Below are 17,672 nucleotides of genomic sequence, written 5' to 3' on the forward strand. Positions count from 1 at the left end.
TTCAGTGACTGTACTTTAGAGACACTAGTACCTTTAATTCTGCTGCCCTTAGACAAACACAGGCTAGCTGTTTCCAAGCTAAGCAAACCTACAGTCAAGTGTTACCTTAGCACAAAACTACAGCTTACTGCCCTGTCTGTTGAAGGATCAGCGTACTTATGCTTAACTAGAAAGAAACAAAACAGATTTTCAATCACAAGGCATGGACAAAAGTGTGTTATAAAGTACAACTTTAATCTGGTATATAGTTTCAGACGTAGTTTCTCTACTGGTTGTTAGTTTAACTGGTCATTACAATGGAATGCTGAAAGCTAAAGATTAATCAACGAGAAAGTGCACACTTTATATCTTTCAGATTCTGATTTGTACATCGTAAAATAAATTTCTAATACATATATATTTTAAAGTTTTATATATATTCCATTTATGTGTATATAAAATAAAAAAAATCTTTAATCATTGCAAAATTTTAACACATAAATTCAACAGACACATGAAAATAAACAAAAATAGGAATAAAAGGGAAATATAACCCACTCTGTCATCAAGGAACAGCATGACATTCACACAGATCTTTATTCCCAGCCTCTCTGTTTTCCGACTAAAAACACCAAAGCCATTCTCGGTACTAAGGCCCATCCATAAGTACATTCCTTTTCCCTGCTGTGTCACCTGATAACCGTGCACAACGTAGATTACATTAAAAGCCATTTATTGCTCTCTCAACATCGATGTTTTGATATCAAGGTACTATTTCGTTAAAGTGCTTGAGTGGCGTAGAATGGTGGTGTACAACCGGAGTCGGATCAGGTAAAATCGGAGACGGATCAGGTAAACACAGGAGGAAAACAGTCTTTGGGTGTTGGGATAATGACACTGCAGGGTCATTACGCCGATGACATGCGAGTGTGCGTCATAACAGCGATACTTAATTGGCAGCCTGTGTCAAACGTTCATCCACTGTTGGTTTTGTGCTGCCAGGACGTTCAATTGTTACAGCACCTGAAGGATGTTTTAGCCCACGGAGTACAAATCATGTGGTAACCAAACTAGTGCTTACAGATTACCTTGGAACTGTGTTTTTCTTACCCAACACCATCAATAATAGAATTAGTTTGAGATACTATAATTATATGTTCACCACCTGAATCTGAACTGTAATTACTACACAACAGAAATTTAAGATTTGATATGTTGTAAAAGACTGAATGAAACTAAATTGTTGTCTGGATATCAGGGAAAAACAAAGATCTACTTCGTCCAGTGCAAGGATTTGATTTTACAAGCAGAGTCTTAGCATACTGCTTAAAAGTGGCTCTTCTTATAGTTTATAGCTGTAAATTCTGTGTCTACTTTATGAAGCAGAGTCTGAACTCTATTGTTTAACATTTGCGTGACAAACTGGGTGACAAATGCCTTTGGAGTGCTGTTACAAGTAAACATGAGATGGGGAAAAAAAACCTGACAGTAAAGCTTTCTGCATAGCACACAAAGTAAAACAATGCTTGGCTCCAGATACAATTCTTGACAATGAAAGCACAAGACTTAATCTCATAAAGCTAATCAAAACTTTCTTTTTTTTAACACGATGAACAAGTAACAAGCACATAAAGTATCTTAAAAACATGAAAGCTGAAGTGAATGCTGGTGAAGCAACAGTGTTGACATTCTAATTTAGTTCAACACATTCAATGAAAACTGCCACAAATTTAAAGAAACCACGGCTGTTGAAAAACATCCAGTGTGACGATTTAAATTGAGAACAGAAAGCATTCATTTGGGAAAAAACAGCAAAGACAGATGATTTAATAGTAAAGGTTTGTGTTTGATTTGTGCGTCAAGCAAAACAAAGAAAAACGATATGTACAAGACAGTATCTCTTATAAACAGGTTCTTCTGTAGGCTGTATGGCTTCAGATTAAGGTTTCCTGCACCAAACATTACCCTCCAAAGAGTGTGACAATGTTTGCCCAAAAGATGCATTTGGTATGAAAAAGAAAAAGTATGAAAATAGTGTTTCTTTTCTTTTTGAGCAATGTAGGTCTTTGGAATAATATAAAGTAATAAGGGATGTGGTGATTCTTGTTTTAATCTAAGCGCAAAGCTTTTGGTTTCACCCCTTATTCGATCGCATCGCCAAGCAATGTTAACTCGTGTTATCATTCAGACATAAAAATACTCTCACACTCACAGAGTATGCACATTCTCAGAGAGATAACCTACTTTAGGAAATGTATAACTTGCTGCTGCCTTCTTGAAATCTGCTGATCAGCCACTGCAGAGAAGATAAGGGTTAAGAGTGAAACAAACCGCCTTCAAGCCACCAAATCGTAAAGCATCTGGGAAGATGACAAAGCTATTGTCCCGAGAGCACAGGCGTAGAGACAGTTCTAAGGGTATCTGGACCTGCAGCTTATGCTTCACTGTAGAATCTCAGAAAATCAATGCTGCGTGTAAATATTAATGTCCTGTTAGAGGACTTGAGGATAGAGGGAATGTTTCGTCAGTGCATTTGGCTTGACAGTTCAGGGTTTTAAAACGACCCTTTTGTCTTTGACCACGTCCAGAATAGTGTTGCCGTAATAATAAATAACCAAACACATATGCTCACACTGATTTACACGATCACATGTGTGTGCTCAGACAAAATATTCTAAAGTCCTCGCTACGGTAACCATAGCAAGTGGAAGAAACGTACAAGCTTGTCGGGTGCTTCTGCTCTTTCCCCTCAGCTGTAACGTGAGCCTTTTGGATGTAAGAGGATCAGGAAGGATTCAATCGTCACTAACACCTAGAAAACAGCCCGAAAACTGGAACAGTGACTCACTCAAGCTACTTTAGTCAGACTGGGTTTCAAAGCTGAAATTTGCTTTTCCTAGCAAAGGTCTTTGAATGGCCAGTACAGGGAAACTACTCTTCTACTGTGATGAAGTGAAGTAATAAAAGCGTCGAAGGAAAGAATACCTGTAGGTTTAAAATGTAATTGTTGATGGCTGTGGCACATGCTGCTCTGTAGGAACAGCTACTAACATAGTGATGTTCAAATGAGTGTGAAATGGCAAATTATTACATTAACTTCAAAAATGTCACATTCAAATTCAAAGAGTAGCTGTGTAAAAAGAAGACGTGCAATGTATTTACACAGGCTATTATACACATTGCACAGGACAACAGAGACAATATTAACTAAATACTAGACATTTTTGTACCTGCAGGTAACTTTTTCAGTCTCGCTCACATATACTCTAGTGAACCGTTTTTAACTGACTGCTTGTCTTAATGCCCATGTTTGATTTTAGCTTTGCCTTTAGTGGTGATTTGCCTCAGTGTTTTGCATGAGTAGAAGAGTTAGACTTTAAAAGACTTTTAAAGGGTGCTCATAAATATAGGGTATTATAATGAATCTACATATCTTACACATCTATACTGCATAGAATTACACATTTTTGCCACGACATGCCCCCAGTCTTAGATTTTGAAGAAGGTTAGAAGGCATGGATGGATTTCTGTACAGACTAACCTTCACTTGTCGTGTCCTGTGATAGCAGTAATGTAGGGCACAAATGTTTCATCTAAATGTCAGTGAAAGAAAACTGCAATCAGCCATGCAAGGGTGTAGATTAAGTATTTAGATGTTATATCTGAGAATATGATGGGTATGAAAGTGACTGCTGATGGGCACTTGTTAAAGACATTAATATTAAGAGATGTGTCTACTACCTCAGTGAGTTTTAAAGGGTGTTCTAAATTGAGGTAAAACATAAAACATCTACAGAGGAAAGTGACATGACAACATGTGATTTAACTTGGATGGGGAACAACTAAGATGGCTGATCAAAACCCATCTGTGCTGCATTACTGCCAGTCTAACAAGCCTCCCAAACACTCAGCTTTATTCCATTCTCGCGCCTCCTACAAGGCAGTGAGGAATTTATCAAGTCTGTGTACCTCTTTCCGTAGCCGTAGAACAAGGCCGCAGGTCTGTAAGTCTGATTATAAACAACTGTGGCTCTTTTACACAGCGGTTTGCACAGTGACAAAATACATCCAGCTTTCACCTACATCCCACAAAATACTGGAGCAAACTCGGATTACAAACAGATGTTAGTGCCTCTGAACTTAAAATATGTTGTTTTAAAAAAAGACATGCATACAAACACACCAAGTGAAAAATTTTGACATCAAATAAGGCAAAATATTTGCAAAATAGCTACAATCTAAATGTTTGGATATCCAGCAATTTCAAGTGACAGAATGACAGTGGGAGAAACAAAACTCAAGTTCTATGCCTGAATGTGAAAACTGGACTGAAATAGACTTGTTTGGTCAATTACATTTAGGACTATAGGGCCAGCATGTCTCAGAGAATGTGGCTTAAAAGACAAAAGAGTTGTAAAAACATGAACGGACATAAAATCAACAGCTATGCTATAAAGAAAAAAAAAACAATCTGACACTAAAGTGAAAAGAACATTGTCTGACACTAAAACAGTCCAAACCTTTGGTAATGCATAGTTCTTTCCTGAATGTCTGACGATCAAACATGAACTCCACCATGTCTCAGTTAGCAGTTCCAGCAGTTGCTGTTCCACTCCTGTCTAAGAAAACAAAGAGCAATGACAACAAACTAATGGCTCCGTTTTTTTTGTTTTTTGTTTTTATCTTCTCAGGCCTTTTGCTTTTTGTTTGTGGTTCATACAGCATTTGCAGTTCTGGCTTGTTTGGTTTCTGAACCAAAGATATAATTTAGAGCAGAGCAGTGAACAAGCCCTTTCCCCTCTAACCGGTAAAGGCCGGCATGCAGCCTGACCCCCATATCCAGTCTGCTGTCTTAGGGCAGGAAGGGCTCATCCTCATCCTCGTCTGCACTCGGACCGGGGTCGCTCAGGCACCTCGTTAACTTCTGCTGATCTCTGGCTTGGTCTGCCTCATGCGGCTTGTTAGGCCCACTTTGACCTGAGGGAGGCTTCATCATCAGGCCCTGATCCTCCACCTGTGGCTGCTGCTGGCCAGCGTGTTTGAACTCATCTAACAGGTTAACAGAGTCTGGAGATTGAGGAGAAGCCAGGTCTACCTGGATGGTCGGCACGCTGTCAGACACCGGCTTCACGCTGTAGGCTTGGGGGTCTGCAATCAGGACAAGGATACAATACAGGAAACCACCTTCAACAGAGCTTTACAAGGACTGTAATGTTGCTCTGACATCCCATCAGCATGCATGAAAATATAACGCACAGGGGCAGGAAAAATGGGATCAACAAATAGTAGGTTCAAAAAGTCACTGCACAAACACTAACAGCAGGCTTTCACACCTTTCCAAATATTTCACAGTACAACAAAATAGAGCAGAGTAAGTCAAAAATGATTTATGATGCAACACATGCTGGAACGTTTCCACTTTTAGGAAGAACTTGCGATGAGAAACACAAACAGAAGCTCCCTTTATGTAACATGCTGAACTCTAGCCTACAACTTTGCTCCTTGGCTAAAAGAAGTAATCTTAATTCTGCCTAGTCAATCGTGTCATGAGAATCCCCGTGTTAGTAATGAATAATTAATGAATGTTTACAAGCAGGATAATTGCAGCATGCATGTTAGGATAGCTGTTGGGTTATCACAACTTATAATGAATCTTCTCTACACTCACGACATACCTGAACAGTTTTTGTTTCCTTTTTGCTGCTGAGCAGGTTTGAAATCAGTATCTCTGCCTAAAATGAAACCACACACGGGTTTACATGCCAGCTGGCACATGCAAACATATTTCCATCAGTGGGGAAATATCTATTGCTGCAGCTATGAACAGTAGCAGTGCTTTTACAGGTTCGTTGTGAATGTTGCCTTGTGAACCTAACAAAATACCGATCCGTCTGGGTCCCATTAGTGACACGGTGGCTTTCTCTTATTATTTCAGGTAGCACCTGACACTAAAATGTCGGTAGCTACTGAGTGTTTGCATTTGCTATAGCTGAAAATGGACTGTGTTTACATGGAACTGAGTATTCCAGTTATGATGAGGTTGTTTCAACATCCCATTTTTGTGTTTGCGCATGTAAACATCATATCCCCGTTTCAGAATTTGACGTTGGTAGGCAGCAAGATAATGCTACATGCATACATCCTGGGTTCTGACCACTGGAAACTATCTGTGCAGGCACTGTGTGGTAATGTTACTGGTCCTGGAAGCTTTCTGTTGTTTTCTCTGGTCTAAAACAGTGTCACACACCCAGTAAAGGGATTCCTCTTTCGTGTGTACATTTTATCTTCACTCCCTCCATTTTCTGTCTTCTCATCATGCCAACTCTACCAGACATGGCTGCGTATCTTCACAATGTCCAGTTTAACTGTCTAACATTTACTGTAATACAATTTTGATTTTTAATCATCCCAAACCTGCTACACATTACATTTTCATTTACCACAGGCTGGAGGAATGTCAGATTAAATTGTCTACACATCACAGGTACCTGCACAAACAGCACACAGCAATCAACAACCAGGATACTAGTATTTATCATGTATGCAGGGATATGAGAAACCAGAATTCTCTTTGCTCCATGTAAAAGCCATATCCTGAATATGACTAAAACCGGGAAACGCGTCATGACCGGGATACTGGTGCACATGAAGGCACAACAACAGATGTGTTTACCTGATGCCAGTCTGGCTCTACGCATGGTCGGGGAGTCAGGGGGAGCAGCAGGCACCGTTAGGTAGTTGCTCATCTCTTTAATCTAGGAAAACACAGGGATATTGGATGATTTAGCCTTTTGCATGGAATGTAAACATAACAGTTACATAATGAGAGTTCCGTGAACATTCACCATCAATAATGTACAACGCTTAGATAGCTGGAAACTTAGACACCGAATACACTCACCTGCCTCACTTAACTGTTTGGGAAATACGGCGACCAAACTGAATTAGGTCAGCGATTTACTATTAATAAATATCTTAGAGAAACTTCATTAAAATGATGTGTTGCTTTGTTAGACTCTGCAGAAATCCCCTTGTGTCTACAGTAGCTTCTAGCACATTCGATTTGCTCCAAACGAGTCTGTTTTCATTATGTAATTACAGGCTGGTGAAATGGAAGATAGGTAGGGACGCTCAACTGCGCAAATAAATCAGTTCCTATTTGTGTTGAGAAAATTAATTTAGGACTGAAAGTGGAATCTAATTAGAACACAAATCATAGTTTTGGCAGATTCATTCAACTGCTGGTGGCCCAGTATGACATAAGAAGAGCTTTATTGGTTCTCTGGAGTTGACTGTGTTTGTTTGTCATGACGTACCACAGGCTGCCTCCTGGAATATAAAAAACTGTTATATATCTAACTGCATAACAGTCAGCGCAGCACACCAAACGTGACCCGTCAATGACAAAATATCTTTTGTGCTGGCCAATAAAGCATCACTTACCTTCTTTTCCAGCTCAACCATCTTTTGCTTCTTTATAAGCAACTCACTGAACCCATCTTCGTAAGGATCTGCCACCAGAGTATGTCTGTTGTAGGAGCGCAGCTAAAGAAAAAAAAAAAAAAAGACAAAAAAAAATGCATTATATGAAGACATCATTGCTAATTTACTCTGGTCATGACCAATACTTTTTCACCAGTGTAAATCAATGAGAAGCTATTTTTCGTGTCCTTAAAAAAATCTATATTAGATGATGTCTCAGTAGAGCTACTGGTTTAAATCTAAATGAAAAACAATCAATACATTATAAACTAACAGAGCTGGGGTACTTTGTTTATCAGTGAACATCAATATAATAATAATAATAATAGTCAGATGAAAAAAATGCATGTAACGATTCATATATCAGCAGCTTTACCCTCTGTCGAGTCCTTTGAAGGTTGCTCCTGAGGATTTTCCTGATCTCCTCCTCTCTGCCTTTGGGCAGCTGTGGAAGCGCTCTCTCTGTAGCCTTGGCAGGAGGAGGCTTCTTGGGCTGAATGTTCCTGACAAATATACAGGAAAAAATGATCAGAGATTGTATATTGCACACCAGTGGCAATAACTTATATATGTGCAAACAAATCAAGTCCTGTTTGCTTTTGTGAAAACACAGAAATATCTATAACGGCAATAATCAAACCTCTGGCATTGTAGTATTATCTTGGGCTATCTAATGATGACCTGCCCGAGAGCAAGTATTTCACTGTGTGGGCTGGCAATGAACAACCAACCTTTGAAAAAGGAGTGTAATCATTTATGTAACTTATTTATTGCTGTTAACATTTTACCTTTCTATAACAGACACATAACATGGCATAGTAAGAGGCACGCTAACTATAAAGTGATGTTATTGCTGTTCTAACAGAATGAACTTAATTGATATTTGAGCAACAGAGTGCACAAATATCATTTCTACTGGTGGGCAAACAAATTTTAAACACAAAGATGCCACTGCTGTGCATCCAACTGTTCTCAGCTTATCTGTATTTATTGAGGAATGACTCAAGCACTTGCACTGGGACGAATCAAGACTTAACAGTTTATCACTAACTACCTTTGATAGCAGATGTAAAACTAGTGAGACCTCTGTGGCTGTTTATGGTTTAGTTACGCTCTTTTATTCTACTTTTAAAGCATACAAGATCACTGTGGATGAAACACGGCAAAAGAGCTGCTGTGTTTATGTACGACAAAACCACAAAATAAAAACTGTCATACACTAGTGCTCATCAAAAGACCCATCAATTTCCCTCTCATCAGTCTGTCGCCCTCTGCCTCCAAAATAAGGTGCAAACCCAGAAGATACTGAAACACCTTGGTATCTCGGGATAAAAATTGATATTGCACTATCTTCTTTACAATAGATTTGCCATTTAGCTGTAAAAGAAATTACATGTAAGTTTATTTTAAAAATGAAATCATTGAATGTGAGTTTCAGTCATATAAAAACAACACGTATAAATAAAACTGTTTCCCTTACAGCTTGACTGAAAATGTTGTGGCTTTTGGGGTCTGTTTTATTGTGGTGGCCTAAATATTACCTTAATATATATAATCTATTACTAATGTTGCAGCATTTAATGACTGCATCAAACTTAATTTAAAAAATGTGGATAGTACTGTAAAAGACATATCACACAATGAGTACAACATGAAGCACGTAAACAGAGCACGAGGCTCTTCATGACTCACTGCATGGAAACGGTGGAAGGCACAGCAGAAGGCAGCTTGGATCCCCCGCCGCTCTCCACCAGCTCAATGGCCTGTTTCATCTCCATCTTGTGGTAGAAAGCGATGAGCTGCGGCTCCTTGGAGCGTTCGCCTGCAATGAGGCACTTCTTCACATACTTCTTGTTAAAGCGGTTCAGTCTGAGAGAAAGGAAAGCAGTGAAACATAAAAACAGAGTCCAGGGACAAGAAGGACAGAAGTCCCTGACAACAATAATTCAGCATTTATAGCCACTGTTGTATTGTGTATTGTCCATAGAATTAAATATGATTGTCTGAATAAACGTAGCCAATCACAGTTATGACAATTATTAGTATGTTACTAAATGGGGAAAAAACTAATAGTCAACAGTTTCTGCAAGTCAAAGATTCACTTTTCTTTTCTAATTTGACACCAATATGAAGTCATTTGTGATGATCATTTGTCTGTATGTTTTGTCAAACATGTAATGCAGACAATGTAGCCCATGTTCTCTCATAAGTACATGCTGCAATGTCAATTCCCTCTGAAATTCATACTTGTCTTTCCAGTGGTGATGTCCATAGTGTCCACAGATATCCTCTATTCCAGTAAGTAAGTGGTCAAGGAACTGTGGATTAAGAAGCAGAGAGGTTGTTGAACGGATAGAAATACAAGCCCCAGACTGAACAAGGACTCAACAGCTACAAGTCTTCTCTAGGGAGTGGTTTCATGTATTGTAAAACCGATTTAGCGAGGTACAAAAAAAGGTTATATTTGACAGCAACTGCAAAGGCTCCACTCTCTCCATGTGCTGTAGTGTCATTCAGAGTGTTTCATATTGGTCAAAAACTGATGTCTTGTTAGTGGCATTTGCTTGCCCCTTTTTTTCGTATCTTTACATGTAGAGTATGCCACTTAGAGGCAAGAACGTGGAACATGTCACGTAATTTAAGATTATGAATGGAACAGTGATTAAATTCAGTCTGGTGCCACACAGAGTACTGTGTACCTTTTGCTTCACCGGTGGTACCATTCCTCACAGTAAAAACACTCCCTCAGGTAAGACTGTCAACATCATTATCAACCACAGCAGGTTGAGAGTTTTAAAATTGAATCCATGAGAGAAAACCAGCAGCAGCAGCAGCCAGGTGATTGATTGGACAGAGTATATTAACATTGGCAGCACGCCTGCTCAGAGAACCAGAGAAATACATTTGTTGTTCAGATTGCGGCCAGCCCGCAGATCACCCCGCTACTCTGACTAAGCCTGCAGACGAAAGTCTGACAGGCAGTGTTGCTATGGGAACAAGTCATTAAGCACAGCCACAGAATCTACTTCTGCTTTGTCAAAAGTGACTGATTTATATAAAGACTGCCCTGCACTACGGGGGTGGAAAAGTTTCACTAAAGAGTTAATGCTAGTAGACAACGAATGAGCTAAATAACTGATACATCAATATATATATACACCCCCTGTCAAAGTTTTAGGACAGGTTCTACTCTATTTGAATGAGAACGTGTCCTAAAACTTTTGATAGGGGGTGTATATATAGATACATTCTCTATTGGTCATAGATGCTCCGTTATTTTACTTTAAGCATTTTCACTCTTCAGCTTCTCCCTTCACCAGTTAATGCCTGTTTGACATTTGAATACAAACACAGGTGCAGCTGTTGCTCAATGATCAAAAAATTCAGACTTGATTTAATTATTTTTTAAACACTATAATGCTGAACACTAGCTCAGTAATCCCTAAAATTGTGCAAAACCAACAGCCCCGTCTTATGCAGTGAATGCCTTTTCAAAAGCTGTCTTATGCTTTTATGTTTTCCTATTCACTTGCACAAATATTAGAACTCATACAAATATTACATTCATACAAGCAGTATATCATCTATACTGAGATACAATTGTCGATGTGACAAGCATATTATAACAACAATGCATTCTGAGTTGTCACATAATCCCCGCCCCAGTAACAAACACAAGTTAAATCACTACAAGGCGCTTCAAAGGATCTGCTGTGTCTTTGCGGCAGGTGGGATAGGTACTGTATGACACCTAATCCCTTGCAAAAATTAATAACGAATAAACAGGCATGTCAGAGGCTTTTGAATTCATTGCCACACTGCAGCTCAGCATGACTCTCTCTTCAACCAGCTCTGTTGATTCTAATCACTGGTGTTTTACAGTGTTGGAGAGGCCATTAGGGCAGCCTCCGCCACTGCAAAGCACCAGTAGGCTCTTCTAGCCTTGAGCACTGGTGACTCATCGCCAAGCCACAGAGACGTCTGTGTCTGTGTATGTATGTGCATGCATCCGTGTACTTTTCTAAGTCGTATTAATAGATTTAAAAGACTCAGGGACTGTGCGGCAATGTGATTACTTACAGATTTGTCTGGGTACCATTTACCATAGACACAAGAAGGACTTTTATGCATGTATGTCTACACATGCAGACGCACAAATAAGATTTAACTAGATGGTGCTCCTGTAATTGAAAGGGGCATCAAAAGTCATGTCTGGAATGTCATTTACAATGTTGTACCACCATTGACATGTGCAGTACACTGATATGAAATGTCACCACACAGCCAGTAGGTGGAAGCAATGATCAAAATTTGATAAACTAAAGGTCTCATTGACTGGAAAAGGATGCCAGATTTTATGTAACTACAACAAAAGGCAATGCATAATGCCATTCAAAGATGCACTATCATTTTTTATTGTTTGTGTAATTGCTGGGCATTCCTCTATCTAAGAAACAGCTACTGGTGAGGGCCGTGATATAAAACGTGACAGGAGGAGAAAGCACTGTAGTGGCATATAACTTAGCTTGGTGAAAGGGGAAGTTGATGAATGTATCAGTCTTTTCTACATGAATTTAATGAATTTATACTGTGTCCTGTGGTTGAAACCATTTTAAACCATTTCGATATTTCATTTGGTTTTCGGGTCATCTATACGTGTAAACACTCAAAATCACTGACAGTGACAGGGACAGCTGTGGATAGAGAACAAGTTGTACCTGAGTGTGGATCTCCTCATTAATTGAGCGCTTGGCCTCTTGTTTCTTCTTCACTGCCAGCAGTTCTACCAGGGGTTTGATGGTCATACCCTTTAAGAAGGACAAGAGGAACAAAACATTATTGACTGTAAGCAGCCTTGGCTAATAACAGAAACAGGATCTTTTCACCTAACCTAATCTGTACAAGTGCTTTTAAATTCTAATCTGCAGTGTTTTAATGAGCTTTATGCATGTCCAGTAATGTGCAACACATAAAGCCACACTCTCTACACCGTGACAAACTGCCTCAGCTCATCAGGTTATACTAGTCCAAGTTTCTGCAATCCAGTCAAAGATCAGTGGCGTGTTTATCAGTTTTTCTGACAGCAAATCTCTCTGCATCAGAAGATAACAGCATACAGTTTCAGGTTTCAGCTTTAAAAATCGGAATCTTTAACAAATATGTAGCCACATTCTTGGACGACAAACACATGAAAGCCCTTCTGGTTGTATACAGCATCAAACAGTATTTTAGGCTCCAATTATTGCTCCCTGAACAGACTTCTTTGAACTATACAAGTGGGAACGGGATAAGCAAGGCAAAGATGTGCTTTTTTCAAAAACAAATTCAGGTGAAGACAAATTCTAAACTTTAATGTTCTGTTGAGGCAGAGACAACACATTAGTCTCATTTCACAGTATTTTTTTCTAACAGTAACCTGTTAGCATAAGGATTTCACTGTGATTATACATAGGAGGAATCTGATTAAAAACACAAATTCTAAGTCTGTTTAAAACATTTTTTGCATGTATATCATTATTTAGCAAAGAGTTGCTATATTTCTCAAACCTGTCATGTTCATAAGCAAACAAATCAGGAAAAAATACATAAAAGCAAAAATCAGTTTCATTCTCCTCCTTATTTTTTGCTATTCTGGAATTATTGTTAGGTGTAATTATATATATAGTGGGATTAGTAAGACATCAACATGACAGAGAAAAATGCAACATTAAACAAGAGTGGATCCAGAAATACAGATTCTAACATCTGCCTTCTGTAAGGTCAATTTCAGATCATAACCAAGAGCACTTGCAAAAACAGCATTTTGGGTGGAGTGGTGTGTGTGCATGTGTGTGCTTGCTGCTGTATACACATAAAAGCATGAGTGTATCATTCTAGATCACAAGAAGACTGGGCCTGCAATCTGACTAACTGTAACAGCATAAGCTGGCACAAGAGAGTCCTGTTCTTTAATAATACCCTATACCATTATACAGCCTGTATGCAAAGAAACGCTATGAATCTCTTATCAATCAAGTCTCACTCACTTTGAAAACTGCTAACATATCGTGGAGGTTTTCCCTTCATATCATGCAGACTCTCACACATAACAGCGCACACTCAGTCCCACTCTTACTCACACAGGCTGATATTTTTAACTCCACATTGCAGGTAAAAGAGTCTTCTACCTTCTGGACTGCATCAGTCACAGCATCAGAGTGCAGCGCTGAATCCAGCACTATGAATAAAATATGTTTCTAATCTAGCCTCTGAGGAGAGACAACATGTTTTTCAGGGTTTTATTTTAGCTGCTGCCTTTCTGGGTTCAATTCACATTCAAGAATTTTCTTCCATCTCCACCTGGGGACTGGTTTATCTGACAATGTGCACAGTGCTTAAAATGAGCAAAATGCATGTCCTTATCTTTCCTTGATGCACCATTTTTGTACATTATCTTAAGGTTTACTCAGTGAGAAGATTTAGCAGAAATTTACATGAACCGTATCTTTTGTTCTTTCTACATAGTTATTACATTTTATGCATGAATTATCTCGCCTGTCTGGAACTATACTTTAAAGGTGACAGCACCAAATTATATTTTCACAAACCAGCACAAGCTGAGAAAAAAAAAGACAACCGAACTACTTCAGGTTGAGCTACTGATGTGAGATCAAATAGGCCTTTTTCTAAGACGGGTAATAAATCAGCATCTCCATGAAAACGCATTGCATTTCATATATTTGATGGTCAACACTCTGTATGGCTGCAAACACAGTCTATGCTAAACCAAATAAAGCTGTATTAGCCAATGGGGATTCAAACAGTGATACCAGCAGAAATTCAAATTAATAGTATTAGATGCAAATATACCACACCAAAAGGAGCTCTTTTGCAAACCAACATACTTGCTAATAACATGCAAAAAAAATCCATATGCATTGTCTACATGGGAGAGCTGACAACTGAAACAATGTCTGATCTGTCATATGTGTACTCATAGTAAGAGAGTTTAACTGCAAGAATCTCTTTGCACAGTTTAAATAAGCATCAACGTAAATGCAGGCGGCATTAATGAATTCAACATCCCCAAGTTTTCTCCTACTGAAGTTAGTTTAGAACGTAAGAAGACAACCTAGATAGGACACCCGTACCTGAACGAAGACAGTGAAGAAGATAACAGTGATGATGGCAGTGAGGAACATCTTTCTCATGGGAAAGTGGTCCTCGTTCAGCAGGAAGCCAAGGGAGAAAGCAATGGCACCTCGCAGGCCACCGTAGGCTATAATGAACTGATCCTTGGTGGTGAGCTTGACAATGCGGAACTTGTTGATCACAAAGGTCAGACCAACCACACCTGGGAAGGAAAACAAGACAATTAATTTGGCTTCATATGTCAGACACATAATGAGTCCATAACAGACCGAGTTAAGCAGTTTTACATTTTGTGTCGCATTCAATTTTGCATTTTCATGGACAACTCATTTCTACTCAGTTGTTTAAACATAAATTACTAGTGAAATGAGTGCTGCTTGGAAGATAGAAAAACACTACACTAGTAAAACTGTACTATGCTAAAGCATGCTTAGGATAGTAGTTGGCAGTAAGACAACTAATATTTGATTGATCTTTAAAAAAAAAAAAAAAAACATAAAACCTGCAAAACACTTGAAATGTCTCTACCAAAAAAAGAACCTGGAATTATTTTCCATCACAGCATATTCCATCGTGATGGAAGCAAGATGTGTGTGATTATTGACTGATTTTGATCTACAAATCATTACCTTCTGAGGATGAAAACGATAATTAAACAACAAAACACTCCTCATGACTTGTTCACTTTCAATTTCTCTCTGACAAACACGAGTGTCGAGTATGACAAATCAGCAACAAAGGAACTCCTGACATTCCGAAGTCAATGAGGAAGTCCTCAGCAGCTCTCACACACCATCAGCCATGTGATGAAACATGATGGCAACATTTACTCCAGTCATTACTCCCAGTTCCCTTATTCAGATTATGACCTTTTTATGTACAAAATACTCCCCCTTTATATTGTACTACTATATGTTTTTCCATTTGAAGGCAAAGAAACTTTAATTTTGAGCTTTCTGATTTATTTTTAGCCCTTGAAATGGCAACTTAGTTAAACCAAAAGCACTTCAAAATAAAACCTGAAATGGCTGTCTCATATAAACATTTTTCTATAAAAGTCAGTCAAAATATTACACAGACATACCATGAATTAAGTCCATAAACCCACAATATAACAAACATCCTTCTTTTGTTGCATGACATTACTTCCCAGCATTGCACTATTGCATTTATTTGAAGAAGTGGTGAAAATACTGTTATAGAGCTGACCTATGACTCGCGCAACCAGACACAGAATGACAGTGACAGTGACGAAGGTCCAGTTCCAGGCATGAGGTCCGTCCACTGTGGCCACGCCCAGAAAGATGAAGATTAGTGTCTCACTGACGCTGCTCCACATTTTCAGAAAGTATTTGATGGTGGTGTGTGACTTGTGGGATATGTTAGCCTCCACATAGGGTCGCATCACCGCTCCACATGCTATTAACCTAGAGAGAAAAGAGGCAAATGTCAGCTCAGCTGAAAGGTTGGAACATGAGTGAATGTAGAGGACGTACAAAACATTTTAACAGTTTGCTTGTTTCTAAACTTGCTCCTTGGAAATCCAAATCAAAACACCGTTGAACACATTAGTAAAATTAAGCCAATTAACACAAATCTTTAAATTTCTAAGGGAAAATGCAGTATAGACAAAGTGGTAGTTTGAGTTGTGTAGTCGGCAGCAGTGACATCATAGTTTTTCACTAAAGCAGAGATCCGGATACCGAGCTTGAGTTCCTCCCTGTCTGGTGACCACTTCTCTGTTCCATGCTAGAGTCATGCAATGTTTGTCTGTCAAAAATGTGGAGGCCAACAACAACCATCATCTGTGTCCCATAAACCACAGCAGCTGCTCAACATTCACCGGCATTCCTCCTCCATGTCAATATTGGTCTGGCTTTCAAGACATTAGAGAAATGATGAAAAGAATTTACACCAGTAAGCCGATTCAATCCACGTTTGTGAGCAATTGATAGGGAAAAGCCAAATCCAGATTTTGATGCGAGGTGCAATGAGACAGCCAGAGGCTTCACAGGGGATTGTCCTTGAAGCTACACAGCCACTGGCCCTGACACAAGGGGGAAAGACTCTGTATATCAGCCCCTTCTGTCAGCAACATCAATAGCAGCTAAATCCTTAAACACAAAATGGAATGCTTCGCACTGGAGAAGCTGATGAAATGGCACCTCAGAGAATTTTGAGATGCCAATAAATCCGGGCTTGGTGTAGGTGGCGTTAGATCAGATTAATTCATTATACCACTGGTTATACGGAGCGTAGTCTGTCAGAGCTGAAATAAGAGTTTCCCTCCAGTGGCAAGGTCACATACAGAACATGATGTAAATCTCTGAGGAAAGAGCCATATGTCAAAACTTTACATTACAGAGAGGACAAAAAGCTCTGGAGTGTTTCACAGATACCAGAGAGCAGACATGATGCAGTAGATCTTCAACTGTTAAATGCTGAACCAACACACTGTAGCTCAGGGGCTCAACTCAGGCACCCTCTAGTCTGATGTGTTTTATTTCTAGAGCTAACTGTACTAAAACTACGTGGCCTCATTGTTCTAATGAGAGTTAAGACGCCTACTGAATGCAAACAGTATGTACCTAAAACACAGTACACAAAAGATATTTGGGAACTGGGAAAGCACACTGAGGCTGTTTTTTTCTAAAAATTGGTAAAAACAGGAAACAATGACTCATTGCTTGTAGATTAAACAGACAATTACACAGTGAATGCATCACATTAAAGCCACTTACAGATAAAATGCAAATGGAAATCATGCACATTACTTAGTCACGTATCACAGCTACCCACAGCGCCCAAATAATCTGCTGCCAATGTTCTAGTGTCATGACATGAAGGGGAAGTATACAACAACCTTTGAGTTGAATAAAAATATGGAAACACAAGGCAAAGGTGATTACATTTCTGGTCAATATATCTAAATGTTTTCCAATCCTACTTATTTTTTATAGCCAAAGCCCAAGAAGAATTATTCTCATGTTCTCTGGCAAACAATCTTGTAGTTTTGTGAGCCATGATTTTCTTCTTGGACAGCCATAGAGGCTAACCCCATCTAATGTCCTTCACGCTGT

At 39.1% G+C, this 17,672-nt stretch overlaps 1 protein-coding gene across 2 annotated transcripts in view; it reads right to left on the reverse strand.

Annotated features, from left to right (window-relative positions):
- Window positions 1-215: 215 nt before the first annotated feature.
- slc9a1a (solute carrier family 9 member A1a) overlaps window positions 216-17,672 on the reverse strand; it is a 30,301-nt gene continuing 12,844 nt past the window's right edge. The window contains exons 4-13 of one of the 2 annotated variants that reach the window (XM_022197158.2): window positions 15,802-16,019; window positions 14,592-14,794; window positions 12,180-12,269; window positions 9,709-9,779; window positions 9,154-9,330; window positions 7,838-7,964; window positions 7,423-7,524; window positions 6,653-6,734; window positions 5,655-5,711; window positions 216-5,127 (exon numbers count right to left, since the gene is read on the reverse strand). In XM_022197158.2, coding sequence (XP_022052850.2) covers window positions 4,832-5,127; window positions 5,655-5,711; window positions 6,653-6,734; window positions 7,423-7,524; window positions 7,838-7,964; window positions 9,154-9,330; window positions 9,709-9,779; window positions 12,180-12,269; window positions 14,592-14,794; window positions 15,802-16,019 — 1,423 coding nt within the window. In that variant the 3' untranslated portion in view covers window positions 216-4,831. The remainder of the gene's footprint in view (window positions 5,128-5,654; window positions 5,712-6,652; window positions 6,735-7,422; window positions 7,525-7,837; window positions 7,965-9,153; window positions 9,331-9,708; window positions 9,780-12,179; window positions 12,270-14,591; window positions 14,795-15,801; window positions 16,020-17,672) is intronic. The other variant, XM_022197957.2, reaches the window with a different exon arrangement.

Source organism: Acanthochromis polyacanthus, chromosome 12, assembly GCF_021347895.1.
Source record: "Acanthochromis polyacanthus isolate Apoly-LR-REF ecotype Palm Island chromosome 12, KAUST_Apoly_ChrSc, whole genome shotgun sequence".
NCBI lineage: Eukaryota > Metazoa > Chordata > Actinopteri > Pomacentridae > Acanthochromis > Acanthochromis polyacanthus.